Genomic DNA, 21,174 nt, shown 5'->3' with positions numbered 1-21,174 from the left:
CCTCAGTCAATTGTTTGGGTGATACTCCATCTTCTTGCAACCCTGATCTAACCCCCACCCTCAACCCCCCAAATGTAGATTAGGGATGGAGCTGAAGTCTGTTTTTTGGTTTATTAGACAATTTTTATTTTTTATTTGTACATTTTATTTCATTCAAACAAACAATAAAGTTAAGAAAAACAAACAAACGTAAAATCTCAAATAGCAGAAAGAAGACTAATCTTAAATTAGTGTATATGATAGAATTAGAAAATGATGACTGTATTTTCTGATCACAAACTTTATCCCCCTTTTCTTTTCTTTTTTTTTGTGTGAAGCAAAAACCGGCAGAGCAGTAAAAAAAAAAGATTTACTAGTTCCTTAAACATTGCCCCTTTTGCACCCTCATTTGAACCCTCTCACGCCTGGTCTTTCTTCATGTTATTATGGACTCATCTGTTAATGCTCAACCTTATTAGTGCTTCGTATTGTCTCTGTCACTCCTCCACAGCCATGACTGTAAGCCCCTTATTCCCACTTGTTGCCCTCCCCCATCCCCTCTGTTTATCATATATTCTGTTTCTGCCCCCTTTTTCCCCCAAAATCTTTGACCCACTCAGAGTACAAAATATTTTCTAATTCATTTCAGGTTTCTTATAAGAAGGGAAGCAAAGGACTGAAAGACGGTGTGGGTTAAACAGCAACTTCATAAACAATCCTACAACCAGCTTGTTTCCATCGTTTTCAAAATGTTGTCGTTTACTCCCTCTCTTTCTGTCCCGATGAAACCTTGAGACTCCCGGTCTAATCTGTGTCAGTAATGGCAGGCGGGGGCAGTCCAGGTGTGTGACTGTGACCCACTAATGTTTGACTCGTCACCTCACAAACGTGACTGTGAGTGGACACTAATCCCCTTCGTTAAGCCTTTTATAAGAACATTAGCTACTCAGGCGGTACACACCAGCTGTAGTTCATGCATGTGTTTACGCGCATAGGGAATGTTGGAATGATATGTTGTTTTGATTAATTGTGGTAGTTTTATTTTTGCAGGGTAACCTTAACACAAGGTTAAAACAGCAAACACTCTGGGATTTTTTAATTATCAGCTCTGTTTAATCATTCAAACAAGTATGAGGAAATAAACTCTAAAGGTCATCTGAGTCACTGTATGTAAGCAATAAAATTCAGCATCTCTGTCGGGAGGATGTGGCCTCCTTATGCCAATATACAGACTTTTATTGAGACCACCTCTGCGACAAAAATACTTATTTTTTTATCTGCCAATACTCTCTTGACATTTTTCAGTACCTCGTGACATCATCGATACTTTGTGATGAGTGAAATCACAAAAGAACGAGAGACCAGAAGAGACACCCGAGTGGTTTCACTGTCTGTCTTAGAAATACAGTCTTCCTTTTAAATATCCAGAGGGGTTGTTTATTATTGTATAACACTGTATGAGCAGACAGTGGAAGTCTGGAGAGAAGTAGAAGGAAAACAAAAAGGGACAGTCGGGGGGTTTAAATGCGACAAAATAGTCAGTGTTAAAAACCAGAACTGAAACTTGAACCTGATTCTTCCGGGAGGGGATTTTTTCAGTAACAGAATATAGCCTCTTTCTGGAAAACAAATGGCTGACCTGGGTGGGTGGTGGTTGATTTTGATATGTGTGGGAGTTGCTGGGGGCAGGGTGTGGCTGGGGGTCAGAAAGAGGAAACTGGTGCAGGTTTCTGTGTGAACTTGATGCTGTGTGTGTGTGTGTGTGTGTGTGTGTGTGTGTGAGAGAGAGAGAGAGAGAGAGAGCTGTGCAGGTGACCAGACAGCTGCAGCTCAGCGTCCTCAGGCTGCAAACACATGCTTTACCAAACATCACAGATAAGGTGATTTATTCAGTCTCGTTTCCACTGACCTGACCCGTGTGAAGGACACATTGGAAGGGTGTGCACACACCCTTGCTTGAGGTAAAACTAAAAAGAATAATAGAGGCAAACGAAGCTGTGTCTCAAATAACACCTCAGAGGAATCAGTCAGTCTCTAATCAAAATCTGTCAGCTACAAAACATTGGAAATATTGCCCAATCAACAGAGTAACAGTGAAAGGTTGATTCAGTATTTCAGAAGTTCATGAGTTAGCTTGATTAATATAATTTTCCCAGCTACACTTAGTATTTTAATGTTAAATGGATGGAGTTGTGTAACCTTCTTCAGATCACAAACAATAGTATTTCCAATGAAAGTAACCAATGTTTTAAACATGAAGGTGACTGGTTTTCTGTGTGTCTTTGTACTCTCTGATGTGGTAGAATAGTGTAATCTGTAACGGTGATCTCTGAGGTGTCCTGCTGCTGTCTAAGATTTAGAACCACCTGTTTTAGTGAACAGAAGCTGAACAGCAGCGTCCGTGATGTCATAAACTTGGTTAAGATGCCGTGATGTCGCTGATCTCCTTTTCCCGTCAGGGATTGTGTTCGTCTCGAAAATCAGACTTACAGAAGAGGCCCTGAAAACCTGTTTCAAGGTCGGCCAAAAGTTTTAAGGGGGGGGGTTACTTTTATTTTGTTCCAGGCACTGTAAATTAAATGTGTCCAAACAAGAAGCTTTGCATTAAAATTGCTTATTTCTATATATATATTTTTGTAATGCTTAAAATTTCTGCTGGGAGGAGCGCTGGTATAGCCTATATAGTGGTTGGTGCGCGTGCCCCATGTGCAGAGGCTACAGTCCTCCAAGCGGGCGGCCCAGGTTTGAATCCGACCAGTGGTACCTTTTCCCAAATGTAATTCCCCACTCTCTCGTCCCCAATTTCTTACCCCTCTATCAACTGTCCTATCTAAAGAAAGGCATAAAGAACCCCGGATAAACCTGAAAAAAAAATTCTGCAGGGTAGGTGTCAGGTGAAACCGCCCCACCCCCACCCATCTTTTCCCAAAGCAAAGATTCTCAATAGCTGAAACATTTGACTGCTAAAAGAATACAGGTAAAAAAAAAATTGTAACTGAAAAAGCAGCAAAATGCTAATAGGTACAGCTTTGTCCATAGGGGGCGCCAAAATTGAGCTACAATTCTACAATTCACTTAGCAGACGCTTTTATCCAAAGCGACGTACATCAGAGAGTAAGAACAACACAAGCAAGGATCTAGAAAAAAAGGAACAATGTCAGTAAGAGCAAACGATCAGCTTTGAGTCTGATTGGACACACAGGTGCTGACAGGAAGTGACCAGAGGCAAAGCACAACATTGAGGGCAGTTCTTGAGAGCTCTAATCAGTATAGAAACCATCTTATAAGTCGTCGTTATCTAACAAAAACCATCGTCATTACCATCATCATCATCAATAATATGGAGACCATCATCATTAAGTTAGTAGGTATTCATGAAAGAGCTGGGTCTTTAGCTTTTTCTTAAAGGTGCAGAGCTTTAAGTAACTGTCTTGCAGATCTCTGTGTTTTTATCTTTTGGGGGCACCAGTGATCGCCTGATACATTTCATATAATTCATATAATTCAAGGTGTTTGAAATGTTTTACTAGTAGATCAGGATTGAAATCTAAATCCTACTTTGATTGATGCTGTTTTGACACAACAGCGACGGCACCAGCTGGCCACTGAGGACAAAAAGGTTTCAGAGGAGGAAGTGGAGAGCGAGAAGACGCACTGGAACGAATCGTGTCCTCAAACACTTTGTGTCAGAGAGAGAGAGAGAGAGCGTTGAAGGTCTGTGTACTGATATCCTCGGGCTCAGTCACCTGATAGGCCTCATTGCCAAACAAAGAGTTAGAGCAAGACTCCCTGGTTTGTTTGAACTGGAGGAGTCAGAGGAGGAGGAGGAGGAGGGCTGAGCCTGTAAAGGGATCAACAGTCCGGATAACGCACAGGGAACAGACAGGAGCATACATCCATAATGATTTTGGATTGTCTTTGTGGTGCTTTTCAGATGGACTGATGATGTCACTACTTTGTCAGAGGGCAGGTATGGAGCTATACGGGAAACTTTGTAGGGAGAGTGTATTTTCATCTGCGTTTTCCAGCATTAACCTTGATATCCTCGTTTCTTCGGGGGTGGGGGGTGTGATTTTTGTATTATTGTTAACGGACTTTAGAGAGTTGTAAAAACAAGCCGAATATTCTGTTAAAGAACCGAGACTGCAGGAGGCTAACTGTTTTATCTTATTCTGAATCTGATCAGTGCAGGACGTGATGAAGCTCAAGGATATCAGTCTGCTGCTTTTCTAATCCATTTCAGGGGTCAGCCACAAACTTATTGGTTTAGGCTGCAGCTCTTATCAGTCAAAGTTAACCACAGTTGGACTCTGATCAGGTGAAGATGCAAAATAACTTTGTCAAGAGGAGGAAAGACCCTGATCTGTTTATTTTGTGTCATGGTCCGAGAAATTCTCTAGTTTTACAGTCATTTAAACTGAAGGTTTCCAATCCAACTTTATTTGTTAAGCACTTTAAAACAACCACAGTTGACCAAAGTGCTGTGCAGAAGAATAAATAAAATGCGCAACAGCTCACATATGATAAAGAAAACTACATGTGAAATACAGAATCAATTTAAAAGACATAAAACATAAGTAAAATGAATAGGAACGCAAAAAAAGAAATCAAATGAGTCGACGTCTTACTGTGTGTCAAAGGCCATGCAGGGAAAAGAGACGGGTCTTAAGAAGAGATTTAAAAACAGGTTTCATGATTGAGGTTAAAGCTTGGACAGATGAAAGAGAATGAGAGGCCAATAATTGTCAATTTTCATTCCATGCATGTGAGACAGTGCATGAAATGAACTGTACTATATCTCTTTAACTGTATTCTATCTTTGAACGCCTGATGCGAACGTCGACTGAATCCATTTATAAGCACAGGGTGGACGCTAAGTTTTACGACGTTACAGGGGACAGAATGAACTCTGTATGTAAGGAGACTTTTTTTAATAGTGGTCTGAAAAATTGCAAGCGAGGGGAAAAGTCACAAGTGTCACTATTAATTATGATCTTCCCACATGATGAAATGAAACAGTAGTTTTGGTCCAGAAAGACACAGACCTGTATGTAGAGCTTCTGCATGTTTCCCAGCGTTACAATGCTTTAGATGATTTCCTTCAGGGAAACAGAGCAAACACTGTCAGAATGAAAAGTCAACATGGCTCTTTACAGTAACTGACTTTCCAGTATGTGCAGGAACAATGACTAGAGGATACTTTCTGTCACTGTGGGACACTCCTTTGATAATCCTCTGACTGCTCTTGTTGCCTGGACGCTCCTTCAGCTTACTTTCAGGAGTCATCACTCCGTTTGTCCGTGCTGAAGAGACTCTGATGGATTCTATAAAACAAAAAGAGCTGCAGCTCTGTTGCCAACAGACGTAATTAGGAGATGAAGAGGACGGTATTGACTCTGAACTTAAGCAGTCCTTTTTCAGATGCCGGCCCTTATCTTTAATGGCATGGCCGCTAGGGCTGGGAAATATATTGAGTTTTTAAGATAAATCGATATATTTTCAAACAAGATATAGGATAAGACAATATCGTTAATATCGATATAGTTTATGTTTCATTAAAATAATGTTACAGAGGTGCCAGGTCACCTTTTTCTCATCTCACTGATGATGACTGACTGTCTGTCCCTCTTAACCCTGCTCCTCCTCTCTCTCTCTTTTATTGTATTTAAAGAACATTTTTATTTTATAATATTACTTTTTAAATTCACAAACAGGTAGTTTATTTTTCCGTGTGTTTTCACTGTTAATAAAATACATATTGATATATATCAAGTATCGAGTTTATGAGTTTTGGTCCATATCACCCAGCCCTAATGGCCGCCCACAAGGACTCCTGTGGTTAAATGTTTATGTACGGCTCTTTGAAAATCCACTCTCCACATGTGGCAGGAAACTCTGCAGTTGTTTTTCCTGTTCTGATACTACCAGTGCAGTTTAATGACCCTGATAGGAGGCAACTTAACACCAATGTTTGCACACCTAAATACCCCAAAGACCTGATACTACAAACGACTCTACTTAAACACTATCCAAACACTATGTGGTTTATTACGCGTATGGTCCCTATGGCTTCTTTCCATCATGTTTTTTTAAAAGACATAACAGGCAGCTGCCTCATTCAGTGAGACGGGAAACTGAAAAAAAAGTCACAAACTTTAGAGATAATGTTTTCTTATGAAGAAAAATGGGTGGTGTACATGTTGGGATTTGATTGTATATGGCTGCTTTAATCAGAAAAAAATATATGAGCGAATATGTCAGAATATAGATACCAAAAAATGTTATTAGACAAATCTCCTGATTTTGTTTTTCTTGAGCATTGAGTACATTTTAAATTGCACATCAAAGTGTCTTCCTGTAAAAATCAAAAATAAAAGGATGTGTAACTCTTGGCTCATTTCAACACTGACGGTGTGTAAGAGACTCAGACAAATAGAAACGTTCTGATCCTGCAGCATATTAGTTTACTTGTGCCATTTTTTCCTGTATTGATCTGTTTTGGCTCCTATAGTGGCAGCTCTCGTTTGTCAAATTGATCTGTGGCCAGTTTTCATTCAAAGAGCTCAGCTGCAAAGTTCCTTGGCTACAAACCAAAGCATACGCTGTGCAGTAGGGAGACCGCTTATGCATATCGATGACTGTTTCTCAGTGTAACCTAAATATCTCTTTGCCCCTAACACTGTTACAGAAATCTGCTGAATATTCAGATTTGATTGAAACAGATCACTACATTAGAGTTTCTTTGAGATTATTTTTTTGGGCTTTTGCCTTTATTTGATAGGACATCTGAAGACAGAGAATGTGGGGAGAGAGAGTGGGGTAGACATGCAACAAATATTGGCAGAATGGGGAGTCAAACCTTCAACCAGTCCAACGAGGGCTGTAACCTTTGAACATGGGACGCCCGATCCACCAACTGAGCCAAACCAGTGCCCCAATTTAATGATATTTAGATTATATACTAAAGTGAACAATGTGTCACATGGTCAAAAATTCACAGGTTAGACTAATTACTATGAAACTAACCCCCAAAACCCCCATGAGTGTCTGCATTGAACCTCTATTTGGATCTTGGTATAACCACAATCTTCATCTCCTACCGGGCTAATCAACCTTCAATCTGATTATTTAAATCCTTACGAGGATAGAGAGCGTTTAAGCTGGAAGCCTGATAATATGTCAGTACTTAACTGTTATCAACAACAGAGCAGCTCTGTGGGATCTAACAGCCAGTTTCTACTAGCTGCTAAAGTTATAGCATGTCTCTTTGATTTTTAAATCTGAGTCTATGTAGTATGTATGGCAAAGAAGCCCTTTTTTATTGACTTTATCTTTTGGTTATTGGTGGAAAATGCCAGATAAAACCAATATATGAAGCTGTAATGAACAACAATGTTAAAGCCCTGGGTAATTGGGACACGTGTTTGACCTAGTGGTTAAAGCCCAATGTGCTCATGGTTTGATTCGGACTCTTAAACATTTTGCTGCACGTTGCCCTACAATCTCTTTTCCCAACATGTCCCGTCTGCCTTCACTGTCATATCTTATAAGAGCTCAAATGGCCCCAAAAATATCTTTAAATAATAGATATGGACTTCAGGCTCCCTCCATACCTAAAGGTATAATGTGCAACTTTCTTAAACATGAATATAGCAGAAATCAAATATACCCATATACTAAATATATTGTTGAGTAATGACTTTGTTTTAACACATGTACCTCACAGCTTTTTTACTGCTCCTTCAAGTTTTTCCCCTCCTTTTACATAAACATTACATTCACAGTACTCTCTGATTGTGCATGCATTTTTTAGATTTAACTGTTTTGTGCTTTCACAGTTGTTTATTTTTTCCATTGACCGACTTTTTTTTTTTTTACATATGTAAATGAACATATTTATGTTTTTTATTTGTTTAGCGTCTTGAGCCAGATGCAACAGAATTTTGTTCTACTCTACTATGTACTTGTCTGGTATAGATGATAATAATAACAATAATAATACATTTGTTTTTTGTAGCACTTTTCCGAATACTCAAAGAAGCTTTGACAGATACATCAACCCAAAAAACAGTCAATGACAATAAAGGATTCTTGAATCTGAATCTTGAATTTTCTCAAATAAGAGTGACGTCAAACTCCCTCTGGCTTTGTTGTTCTGAGCCCTGTGTTCACACTGATGTCACAGTGTTTTCTTCGGCTTGTTTTTGTGTCACCCAGAGGCCCAAACATGTTCCATTCAGGGTTTTTTTTTTTGTGAACCCCTCCCTCTCCAAAACGTTAGCCCTCCCACCATATGAGGGAAGAAAGGCAGCCCCGCCCACTCAGGGCTGTTTATAGACTTGAGGCATAATGGAATAGTGTCATCGCAAGAGTAGAACTGAAGGAGAACAATACACTTTCCAAAAAGAAGAATAAAACTCCATTTGGTCTAAAATACTTTGAAGAAATCAGAACCAAATCTTCTGGCTGAATATTAGAACGGAGATCAGTCCTGCAAATGTCAGAACAGTTGGGGGGGGGGGGGGTGTGTTTGGGGAGGAGGGGAGGCAGTGCGCTGAGGGACAGAGACGGTATGGCCAAAGAAAAGTTTTATTTATCTGTCTTGGAGACTTTTGCTGAAGTGCAACATCTACTGGACATCCACTCTGACATATAACACCTTCAAATAAAAGCCTTGCTTGTCATTGTGTGTTTTTATGTAACTTGTTTTCCTGTTTACCACCAACCTGCCAAAGGACTACAGAAGGAAATTATAATCTGGCATATTTACAGTTTTACGTTCATTAATGTCCACTGTCTCTATTTTAAATAAATAAATCTATAAATAAATTAACTGATATTTTATGTTTCTTCTTTTGCAGATGAGATCATGCAGCTGGACAGCAGTCCTCTCCGTGCGGCTGACATCACCCCTGACCTCAAGAAGCAGTTTGCCTTTCTTTCAGGTGACACTTCTTTATCTTTATTTGAATATAATAGAATCAGCTTTATTGGCCGTGTATGCTTAAACACACACACAGAATTTATCCTCAGTAACTGTGCTCTCAATGTACAAAGTTAAACATTAAACATAATATAAGCAACAACAAAAAAACACTAATATATACAAGGCTAAATAAGACAATAGTGCAGTGGTGAGTAGTGCAAAAAAACATGTTTATACTGGACTTTTCACACTGGTACATATGCTGTGTGCTAGTTTATTAAAGCGGAATTTAGAATTTACTTATTTTAGGGTCTAAATGACTAATATGTACAACACAAGTAAATACAGAATTACATCGTCTGGCTTTGCAGGTACTAGTCAAGACAATGTACTGACGTTTAATCCTTTAGGGCAACTGCAAAGTGCATCCACTCAAAGTGCTTCTTTTTTTGCCACTAAGAGGCTCAGACTGCTATTTTTAAGAGACTGACCACCATATTTGAAACATCCAGATTCAAGTCGTGAATATTGCAGGAAGGTGACGTTGGAAAAGTGAGTCAGCTTGGGAGATATATATATGTGCTGCTTTGGAGAACAGGAAGAGTGGCATAGCTTTTCAGTCACTAAAAATTAACAATCTAAGCATGTATGTATGTGGGAAAAACCAGTTCCAGCACTGTTAATGTAAATACTTAGATCATACAAAGTTGCCTCTCATGATGACATTGCAGCCATCACAGCTGCTTTCTTTCCTGCTATAGCGTTGCCTACTGGATTCACCTCAAAACTTCTCATATCTGTCATGCACGAGATCATGAGATATGTTAATAAAATGGATTTAAAATGCTGACATTTTGAATGATCAGCTTGTGACTGATCATCTTTCTCGTCTCTGTCATCTCTTGAATGATTTACTTTTAAATGACTCCGTTTGATATTTGCGTAGTGAAACGGTTTCTCCTGTTGAATATGATTTGTTATTCAAATATCAGCCACCTTTTCCTCTTCACTGTTTGTTCTCTGTCTGGTTGCAACTGTTATGTCTGGTTTTTCCTCTGGATGTTAAATTCATTAAAACCTTTTTGTATTCTTCTTCTTCTTCCTGAGAGCGTCTTCACCTCACGTTTGAGACATCTTTCTACTAATCTTTAGCTTTTCAGATATTTGCGACACCTCTTCTGTGCTGACTGTGTGTTAGTCTGTTTCTGTGTGTCTGACGGTCGCGACCTTGTGTCTGCTGCAGAGTCCGGGAACCATTGCACAAACACAGATCCGAGCAGACGTTGAAACCATGACCATGCACTTGTTGTTGCCATAGCGATGAGTAGAAAGAAGAAGAAGAAAAAGACAGACAGATTGATATTCCAGGCGCGCATGTGCTGACAGAGCAGCTGTGTGTGTGTGTGTGTGTGTGTGTGTTTGTGTGCTGTTTGTGTGTGTGTAAGGTGAGATCGAGTGTGTTGATGTCAACAACAATCATCGTGTTCAAACACATTGTAAGTGTCGTGTTTCACAACTTGTCACCATAATGGAGTGTAAAACGCTTCTTTTTTTTAATAGACTCATAAAAAATGTTTTTCCCCAGTCACCCTTTTACTTTGAAAGGTTTCGACAATTCATTTAGCAGATGAAGATGAGATCATAAAAACACAACTTCCTGCCAACATTAGAACACTATATTATTTTATGTGGGTTTTTTTTTTCCTGCTCTTCTCACCGGTTTGAAGTGGGCGGAGCTCTGTTTGAAAAAAAGCATGTAACCTTACCGTACAGATGGCCAGTGTGACCGCGCCCTAACATACCTCTAAGCGCCAACCAGGATAATAACATTAAAACCAGAATGTAATTTTATTAGGCCGCTGTTCATGAAAACCACAACAGTAATTGAAAAGAAGAAGATTATCATTTTTTTAAATAATTATTTATAAAGGATGGGTTTGAAAACTTGAATTTATAATCTGCTGATTAAAGCTTCTGTGCAGAACTTCGCTGTGTGTTTTGGCGCCCCCCATGGATAAAACTGTACCTCATCACTTGCTTGATTTTGTTCTGTCTATGTTTAGGTCATATTTTTTTTAAGACCTCTTCCTGATTATTTTTAACAGTGAAATGTACCACACTGCGAATATTTGCGTTGGAAAATGTAAACAAAGGCTCTCACTGCAGTTTTCTAACTTTGTCTGAATCCTAACTTTTATGTTATTGTGGCTTTATTCTTTTGTTTCTCCTAAAAGGGAGGTGACTGGGACTCATCGTGGTTTCTTAAAATGGATTTTGCAGTTTATTTTTGTCAAGCCTCACTCATCTCTAACAGCCACTTTAACATCAGCACCCTCAAGTGGCCACAGTTTCATTCTGTCATCTTCACTGCCCAGTTTATTTTTAACATTTCCTTCAACTATTGATGACTGAGCCATCAGACAAATTCAGGAAGCTGTACTCAAAAGTATTCTTATGTAATTCCTCTATATTTGTCTCTCTAAAATAACTGTTCCTCTTCTATTTTTTAGGAGGCAGAGGGGATAATGGCAGCCCCATCATTGTGTTCCCAGAATTCCCGGCGTTTGGAGAGATCACAGACGGAGAGTTTCACAACGTGCTGACGTACCTGACCAGTGTGCCCAGGTAAAGACTCTAAAACTCTCACACATTCAAACACAGAACACACAAACGTATGTCGATTACATGTTGTCTCACTGCACTCCCAGGCCCTTTTCTCACCCCTTGTATCACCCCTGAGGTTTTTAATCTACCTTAATTTTTCCTTATAAGCGTCCTTGGGTTTCATGAAAGGTGCTATATAAATCTAAGTTATTATTATTATTATTATTATAAATTTTATAACCTCGTCCCTTTCTTATCATGAGAATCCTTGGATTCATTCAACCTTTATTTATACTCGAAAGATCAGGGGCAACCCTCATTTACAATGACATCGAGTCATTACAGAAATAATTAGAAAACAGACATTAAATCAAAAACAGGAGACAGATGAATACAAGACTGCTTAAATCAGTCAGTTGGGAGGCTTAAAATCAGGTTTCTAAAATGCCCAAAAGGTAAAAGTTCATTTCCCTCAAGAAGAATAAGAAAAAGCAGATTGTCCCAGTTCCGATCTGACTCGAGGAACATTCAAGAGTAAACGTTTTGAGGAACGTGTGTGGTAACGCCCAGTCGAGAGATGTATGAGATCTGTCAGGTATGAGGGTCATTTTTCTGTGAGAGCTTTAGAAATATCCCTGTGTTTGTTTTCCATTTCTTTGTAGGCCATAAAGATGGAGATTTAGTTTGTGAAGATAGTTGTGTACAAAGACTGCCAGTAGGGGGCACTTCATCCAATGACAGTTTCACTCCATAAAGATGCACGCTGCAGAGGGTCTGTGGATGAGATGAAAGAGTTAGTGTAAAAACTATTAGAGAGGTTTTGTTATTATTTAATTACTAAGATGGCAGGTTAATAATCCAGCTCCTTATCAGTCCTCTGCAGACTGCCTTTGTACACATGAATGAATGGACCAGATTTAACAACAGGGGGGGGAGGGGTACAAAATCATCCCTTTCTCTAACTTAACCCTCTAAAAACAATCTCATGCATCATTTTTAATGCTTTTTCTTTTTGATATTTCCTCCAAAATTTTGCTGTTCCTGAACCTCCATGTGACTGTTTCTCTTTTGCTGCGTCATGTCTGGACTGGTGTAAAAATAGAAACCGCAGAGACTCTTGACTGTTTGAATCTGAATAATGCATACAGACAGCTGAGCAGAGCTGTGTACGTAACTTAGTGAATGTGTGTTAAATTTATAAGACCACAAAGGCCTGCAGCCGTATGATCACATGGATGTGCTTGTGTTTAAAGACTTTAAAATGTATGGCTGTGTTTCATCACGCTTACTTTTCAACCTGTGTAAAAATGTTGACTCAACGATGATATATCAACTATACAGAAGTTTAAATTCTGGACAGTATGGATGTTTTTCTTCCCAAATGTAGCTTAAAAAATGATTCCCTAATGATGCACTCCTTCGTGGTTTGCAAAGATTTAGTCTTTGAAGGAGGGTCATCCACAGGAGGGAGATAGTGTTGACCCTCAAGCTGTTTCTGATCATACGGGCAGATGGCTCGAGCTACCTGAGGGACCGACATCCCCCCCCCGACAGGGCACACACGGTCCACAGCCAGGGGCGAATGTCCTTACAACCCTGTATGATGACCTTCACCAGCTGCTGGTGGTGTGAAACACATAGCTTTAGATCCATAGTGATGGCAGACAGAGATAGATAGATCGATTTATTTGACAACATTTAAACACATACATGACAGGCTCATCATATCAGACTCCATGTAAGAAAAACAAATTGTTGAGGATTAAAAATACACAAAAAAGGCCGAAGACTGTCACAGTACAAGATGGCAGATCGAATAAGGTGTCAGGCAAGAGTGACATCAGACTAACACAAAAAATAAATGAACAACAATGTATAGATCTACAAATTATTTAACAGCCATTTCTTGAGACAATTTCTATGTGTGCATGCTTTTTTTCCCTCCACCTAAATATGAACTGTTCTTATCTATTTGTGTTAAGCCAAACCTTCTTCTTGGATATGTGCAGTATGAAATTATTTTTAGTCGTGTCACATAATTCCCTGCATGCTACATTTTTATTGCAGGATTTAAATCTACAGACACAGGCAGTAAATGACCATATGCTTTGTCAGACAATCTCCCCGTCTCTTTCTCTCTTATCATATATCTTGCATCTAGTTTTGATCAGCTATATGTTCAAGAGATTAAGATCCCACAATGCTAACATACTCACAGCTCTTCAGTCTGTGTTTGATTAAATATCCCATTGCCCTTTTATTCAACCAATTACGTCCACCACTTCAGCACCACAGAAGAAGGAGGTGCTCCATGTCTACATATGCATCCATGCAGCTAATTCCCCTCATCACTGCATTCAATTAGGCCTTCTCACAGCTTAGCTTTACACCTTACCTATACTGAGAAATCCAATTATTTTTAGGACACTCATGCATGTGCAGTGGAAGCACCAGCTCATGAATTGTATGAATATTTAAATGAAACATTTAATAAATATGACTGTGTCTGTGCACAGTACAACATGATAACCATCTGAATATTGCATGATTAAGAACAGGCATGCATCCCTTTACATTTATATACATTTAAAATACTTATTTTCAGACCATAGCTATAAGTTGTTGAATCTATATTAGTCTAAAATCAGATTTGATAATGAATCTTTATCTTCTTAAGATGTTAATTTGTTTATTTATGGGCATAATGCACTTAATTAACATTACATTTTGAGATTTTGTACATTACCTTTATCCAAATGTTTTCAAAAAGTCAGTTTACTTCAATTCTAACAGCAAATGTAAAAATAGATTTAAGTGAGACTCTTTCAAAATCTACTTCCACACACATCATAAGATTTAGGCCATTGCAATCTTCTTGCAGCCTCAGGTGCTGCATGCTCGCCATAAACCACCATCTTGACTCAGCAGCTGAGTCTCCGAGGCAGCAAAAAGCCCCTGTACCAGTCTCCTCCTCCTCCTCCTCCTCCTCCTCCTCCTCCTCTTCCTCCTCCTCTTCCTCCTCTTCCTCCTCCTCCTTGACTGAGGTGTAAATGCTCTGATAGCCAGACTGGCTGTGAGAGTCCGTGCAGATGATTTGAGAATGATGGGGTTATAAAATAGGAAAAAGATGAAAGAGGACGTAAAGTGTAAGCCCCTATGAATGTAACTGTTACAGTAAGAGAAAGAAGAGAGGCAGACGTGGATAAAGAGTCTGTGTTTTGTTATTAAATGAAACCCTCGTGCTTTACATTGGCCCCCTCTTTGAGCCTGTCCCCTCCCTCTCTTATCTGTAACAGTCCCCCGACTGGCTGCTAGAGCTGCTCATCACTCTGCAGCGAGCCTGTGATTGGCCTTGTGTCTCAGCAGCTCCTTGTGTTTTATTGGCTGGATTAAAGATGCAGTTTAGGGGGGACGGGCTGGATGCTGTGATGGTCTGAAGAATTTGGCTTCCTACCATTCAATCACGCTGGAATCTACCTCTGAACCACATCCTCCATGTGCTCTGTTTTTATTCTGCACGAGGACTGCTCTTTTTAAACTGCTTCAAGACTGTTTGTGCCGCTGCAGATTGAGGGACATGACATTAAGTATTTAAGGATTACTGGGATATTTCAAGGTGCTCACCTTTGCTGCAGGTGCAGCATGTGTGCTAACTGTGCTGTTGAGCTGCACATGCCATTGTGATTAATTGTCGGAGGTGTGTAGACCGCCTGTCTCCTGGGACCACCACAGGAGACAGCAAGGGAAGGAAGGGGGGGTGCAGGGGGAGGCTGATGGCCCAAAAAAATCTGGAGCTGCTTTACAGAAGCTCCTCTTACCGACTCCACCAACTGAAGATAGTAAAACAAAAAGCTGTAGAAGATACTGTGCAAGAAGAAGGGGAAACTTCATGTATGTTTAGTGTTATTCATTTTCAAGCTTTAGTGTTTTCTGAGGACTCTCAATCCCTACATAAGCTCAGTCAGACTTTACTGCAGTGTGTGATTGTTTAATATCTGATTATATAACCAGAGCACTGTTGAGTTTGTCTTTAATATGTTGCCTCTCTTTGTGTTCCAGTTTGTCCTCGACAGGCGTGGGTTTCATCCTGGTTATAGACCGCAGGCAAGACCGATGGGCAGCTGTCAAGGGGACCCTGCTTCGTATCGCCGTAAGTTCTTCTTTGTTTATGCAACATGCACTTGCTGTTTCTGCCTTTGTGGGAGAGAAGTGGCTATATTTTCCTCAACTGTTTCTATAGAAGGACCCACATTTGAAAGGTTGCACCCTCACACATAGGGAGAGGAGGTGTGTGTGTCTCTCCAAAGCTAATATCAGACAAATCCAGGTGGGGAGTGATGGGAAGTGTGTGTGTGTGTGTGGGGGGGGGGGGGTTGATGATATAAGCCCTATCTTTTGAACTCTCTCCCATCACCATCACAGCCTGCCATGTGTTTCCATGACTACAGAGGAAAATAAACAGAGCCTCGTGCCAAAAGACAGACAGGGGATTAGGTTCTCCTTTGTTTCAACCATTCCATTAAATGATTCACAAATCATTTCAGCAGCATATCATCTATTATTGTAAAATATGTTCCTGCTTATGTATCATAGAAAACCAGAACAACATAAACACAGAGAAAGTGCTTTATTAATAAATAACTAATGCTGTGTCGTTCAGGAGTTGCAGCCTGCAGGCCTGCACAGTTTGAGCCTCCATGCTCTTACAGAAAACAAAAAGTTACATAAACTGTCCACCCTGGTTTTTTTGCATGTTTTTATTTATGTCTTAATCTTCTTTTTTTCTATATCTTATGTCATTGACTTCATTGTTACATAAGTTGCTTGTAAAAAGGAACTGCAGGCACTCTTAGAGCAGGAGAAGAATTAATGCTTCTGCTTTTTATCCCTCATTTAAGTTTTTCCAACCTTTTCCCACTGGGATCCATTCATCTGTGTTTCATGTTTCCTGCAGGGATCTGATGAATCAAATGTGTGCTGGAGAGAATCACCCCCTTAAGATTACGTCTCATATTATAGCTATTTTGAGCTAAGAAGAAGTGGATAGTTTAATAGCATCTCTTTCAACAGATTTACCATCTCCATTTGTTGCGTTCATTTGTTTTTACTTCCATAAACGTTTGTACAGACATGTTTTTTTTTATTGTTGTCAACCTGGAAGATAAAGAATCGGCTACCTGTGTTTTTTTAAGACAAAATTTGATTTCAAGTCGTATGAAAAGGAGGAACGAGAGAGAGGAACGAAAAACAAAACGATGAAATGTCAGAAGAGAGAATAGAGGGATAAATATCAGCACCCATGGTCCCAGGAGACATGCAGGAGACCTCATCACTCATTTCAAATTAAATCAAGCTTTATTAAAACCCACAAGGGGGGGGGGGGGGGGGGGGGGGGTGTTTACGGGGGGAACAGGCCTGTAATAGGAGGCAGTCAGTCATCCAGGCAATAATGTTTGAAGCGATTCAGCCGGGCTGCTAAACGGATGATGATGAAAGCTGCCATGCTTTAAAGCTGTATGTTTGTAGAACCCACTGGATCACATGAGCAACGCTGTGGTGTGACTTATTCACTCAGCGAGATAGATGTGGATCTGTGTTTTGATGGAGAGAATAAGCGAGGATATTGAATGTTTACGCTGTCAAATTGCTCCCTTTGTCTTTTTTTGTGTGTGTGTGCATGTGTATGCGCACACACACACACACTTGTGCATACATGAGCCATGTGTGAATGTGGGTCAGTGTGTTTCAGGTGAAAGCTTCCCCATTGTTGTTCACAGCTGAGTTTGATGGGATGACAGAAAGTGTGTTTATAGACTGCTGCTAATTAAGTGGACAGAGTTACTGACAGTCCCTGAGGCATACCGTCCTCTTTGTCATTTTATCTGCTTCTTCTTTCAGGCTCCGTGTGTGCTTGTGTCTGAGTGTGTGTGTGTGTGTGTGTGTGTGTGTGTGTGTGTGTGTGTGTGTGTGTGTGTGTGTTTATCTCTCAGTCTACCAATGACAAAGAACAAAGAACAAGTCGACCATGACCATGACTGCCAGAGACCACAGATCCAGGCTGCATGGTTGAATGGTTAGAGGCTACATTTAAAGGTTAACTCTGGGTATACATCCCACAGTCAAGCCATTAAAAATACAAAAAAACAGTTTCCTTCTTTATGCCTTCTGTATTCTCTATCCTGTCTGTGGCAGTAGCCCCTAGGCTGATTCATTCTTGCAAACATGAACATTTTTGCTCATATATTTACAGTTTCAGCTTCAGAAAATGCTGGGAAAGAAAAATCCTAAATCTGTGCTTTGGTACTTTAGTTCTTGAGGAGAAATCACTTATATAATTGAGTTAATCAGTCTGGTACAATCTTCCTCAGTAAATCTGCTCTCCTAAAAATCCGCTCATGGATAGTTGTCTAGCTCATTGGTTCCCAAACTTTTCAGCCTGCGACCCCCATATTACGTTGCTAGAGACTGGGGACCCCCATTTTATCCCTGGAGACTCACAGCCACACACACTATTAGGCCTATCCAAACGCTGGCATTAGAACAGCACACAATAGCCCAAACACCATCATATTATTTGTGTAATTTATTGTAAGAAACTAGTTTTTTGTGTAAATTTTCACAATAATGGATAAAATATGTCATTTTAAACCATGTTACATTTTTACATGTTTTTGCAAAGGGATCTTACAACCCCCCTGACAGTATCCCGCGACCCAAAAGGGAGTCCAGACCCCCACTTTGAGAACCACTGGTCTAGCTAACCTCGTCTTCGAGACAGCCTACAATAACACAACTTTTAAAAACTGGCAAATCAATAATTCTCTGACTTCAATCGTTTTTCTGATACGTGAATTAAGATTTTGAACCATCGAGCTGAAGTTACCGTACAAAGCTTCCACATTAGAAACGCCAAGATTAAAACTCTCCGTTGTCAATCCTAAAATAAACAACAGAGCTCAGTCTTGTCTTATGCTGTTGCATTGTCATGCCAAAGCACAGGATGTTTCTTTTGAATCTTGTCTTGTTTTTATTTCACGTTTTAAACGGAGCTGCTTTCGGTGAAAGAAAAAATCTCATCCAACAATAAATGATGATCACGCTTTATAATCATTCATTGAGATTCTATAGCAGTGATATGTGTGGAATGGATTCAAATAAATCAGTTATTAATGTCTTTTAAAATGTCTATGAGTAGAGAAGAAGAAAAAAAGATATATCAGGCTTTGGCTGCACTCGACATAAATGTTGGATCACATTTGACTGTGATTTTTTTTAAAGGGATTGATGACCAATAAGGAAAATATTTAAACCCCTTTTCAGACTTTTCTTTACGAAGGCGGTTTCTGACTGGGTTGAAGCATGTTTGACACCAATAAACAAAGATGCTGTATCTATAACAGCTCTTTAACATCTATTAAAAATGATATGTTTGTACCACAACAGTTTTCATTCCTGCAGATAGTGGGGCGACCTTGTTCACAGTGCTCCTCCCGGTTTATCCGGTCAACGAGGACAAACACCGAATTGATTTATTAATTCCATTAACAGCTCTTTTCCCAGGCGGTTTTTTTTGCATTAATGGTGTATTCATCGTAATTTCTGTTTAGACCAGCAGACCCCCAAGTCACTCGGGAGGTGCGGCCAATCAGGCGGAGCATCATTAGCTAATTAAAGATGCATTGCTTGAAGAGGAAAAGATCAGTGTCCAAACACAACCATCATCCAAATGCTTTCCCAGCAGTACTTCTCCTGTCAGCCAGAGTCAATCAGGACATGTTGATTGGCTTTTATTGGGTCTGTTGGCTGATGTGACTGTGGGAGCTGTATAGCTAAATTAAGATTTTTAGACTTAAAATGGATGTTTTTAACTCTTCCAGTGAAACATGTTTTTGCTTAGTGTTTGATAAAAAGAAAATGCTGAATTAATTCACCTGCACAAATGTTTGAGTTGGTGGTGTCTCCTTCGTTCTCATTATTCATGTTGAGGCATCCCAGGATGTAAAGATTAATGTCCCTGCCACAGCTCCACATCCCCCCACATCGCTCCAGTTTTTATCTTGAGCTCAACACACTTCATATACAACAAGCTCGAATGTGTTTGAGCGAGAGTTTTTCACAAGGGGCACAGAGGGACAGACAAAGGGAGGGGGGAATCCTGTGTAGGAGGCGCAGGCAGAAAGATGGGATGTATAATTGGCTCAGGGTTGGAGGTAGGCTTGTTGTAAGACTCGCTCTTTTCTCTTTTTTCATTTCAGGGCTCATTCCCAGGGAACCTCCAGCTGGTCCTGGTCCTGAGGCCCACCACCCTCCTGCAGCGCACGCTCTCTGACATCCTCTTCAAGTTCAACAAGGATGAGTTCAAGATGAAGGTGCCGGTGGGTAAAATCAAGCTTACCTCACTTTTGTTATATGTGGTCAAACTGATGGAAGAAATAAGCTGCTCGTCGTGCTTTAAATGCTACTTATCTGATTTAGATTTTTATAGACACTCAAATGTTGTAGGTGATAGCTGTCGCCTCAGCAGTGGTTCAATATTAACTGATTTGTTATTGAGGGAAAAACTATGTCTTCCTTCTTTGAAGCAATGAAAATTGAATATCCAAATAATGTCCCTCCAAGAACAAGAGCACGGTCTGTAGCTTCTTTTGAGCTGATATATTAACAAAGAGTTTTGACTCTTAAGTGGGCAAAAACTAAACTGCAACCCCCCTGTATATAAAAATCTAAAAATGAAGCTAATGTGAAAGTGAAAAAAACTGAAGTTCCTCAAGTGACCACTTGAGGTTTGTTGTAAAAGCCAAGAGACTCTCAATTTAACAGCAGACATGAACATCTTTACAACCAGTTACAAAAATGTTTCTGGTCTTATTAGCTCATTTCTTTATCCGTAAAACTGTAATGGGTATGACGCTTTAAAAAAATATATATTATGCATAAATTAGCATCATTATTGTCGTGGTTGAGATGGATGTATTGTAGCTATTTGCCAGGGGGCTCACAGTAAGTCCTGCATCAGCTCCACCTCTTTGCCCGTTACTAGATCGTGCGAAAGTTCAATATGCGCGACCACCATCATGTCTTCAGAGACCAAATGGCGTTGTCACTGAGACTAGCTCTGTGTTTTATTCAGGCCATAGTTGAAACATACAAAAGTGAAATAACTCTCCTCAAAGTGGCAGGAGCGAAAAAAAAAAAGAAAACATTGTAGAATAAAAACTAATGTATCATCGAAAAATCATACAAATAGAATGCATTGGAATTTATGTGCGTTTCTCCCTGAGTCAGCTTCTACAAAAAAGTTTAAATTATATATAAAATAGAAAAGCATTATAAGAAAAAAAGAGTAGACAAGTACAAATAAAAATAAGTTGTAGTAACAGCTAAGTAAATTAAAATAAACTGCACAGAAGCTATACACTGTATTAAAGCAAATATATAATACAAAACAATTACAAGGGGAACACTGTACAATGAAATGAAAATATAAATATGTTTTCTTGCAAATATTCTGCATGGTGAACAAAAGTGCAGCTGTTGTACTACTGAGCTCACTCCCACTGAGGTTTCTTGTCCTTAAAGCCGATCAATGTCCCGTCCAATGGGAGGTCAAAATGTCTCATATTCACAGTGTGTGTTCCTGTGAGTAGGTAAGGGTGTAAATGTTG

General features: G+C 39.7%; 1 protein-coding gene across 15 annotated transcripts in view; it reads left to right on the top strand.

Annotated features, from left to right (window-relative positions):
* Positions 1 to 21,174, top strand: part of mcf2lb (mcf.2 cell line derived transforming sequence-like b) — a 48,948-nt gene that overhangs the window by 12,446 nt on the left and 15,328 nt on the right. For 14 of the 15 annotated variants that reach the window (XM_061053309.1, XM_061053308.1, XM_061053312.1 and 11 more), the window contains exons 2-5: positions 8,841 to 8,924; positions 11,416 to 11,530; positions 15,569 to 15,659; positions 19,765 to 19,884. In XM_061053309.1, the coding sequence (XP_060909292.1) occupies positions 8,841 to 8,924; positions 11,416 to 11,530; positions 15,569 to 15,659; positions 19,765 to 19,884 (410 nt within the window). Of the gene's footprint in view, positions 1 to 3,810; positions 3,950 to 8,840; positions 8,925 to 11,415; positions 11,531 to 15,568; positions 15,660 to 19,764; positions 19,885 to 21,174 lie in introns of those variants that run through there. The other variant, XM_061053311.1, reaches the window with a different exon arrangement.

This window comes from Labrus mixtus, chromosome 13, assembly GCF_963584025.1.
Source record: "Labrus mixtus chromosome 13, fLabMix1.1, whole genome shotgun sequence".
NCBI classification, from domain to species: Eukaryota; Metazoa; Chordata; class Actinopteri; order Labriformes; family Labridae; genus Labrus; species Labrus mixtus.
The sequence above is the reverse complement of the archived record's forward strand: the minus strand, read 5'-3'. Positions and strand labels throughout refer to the sequence as shown.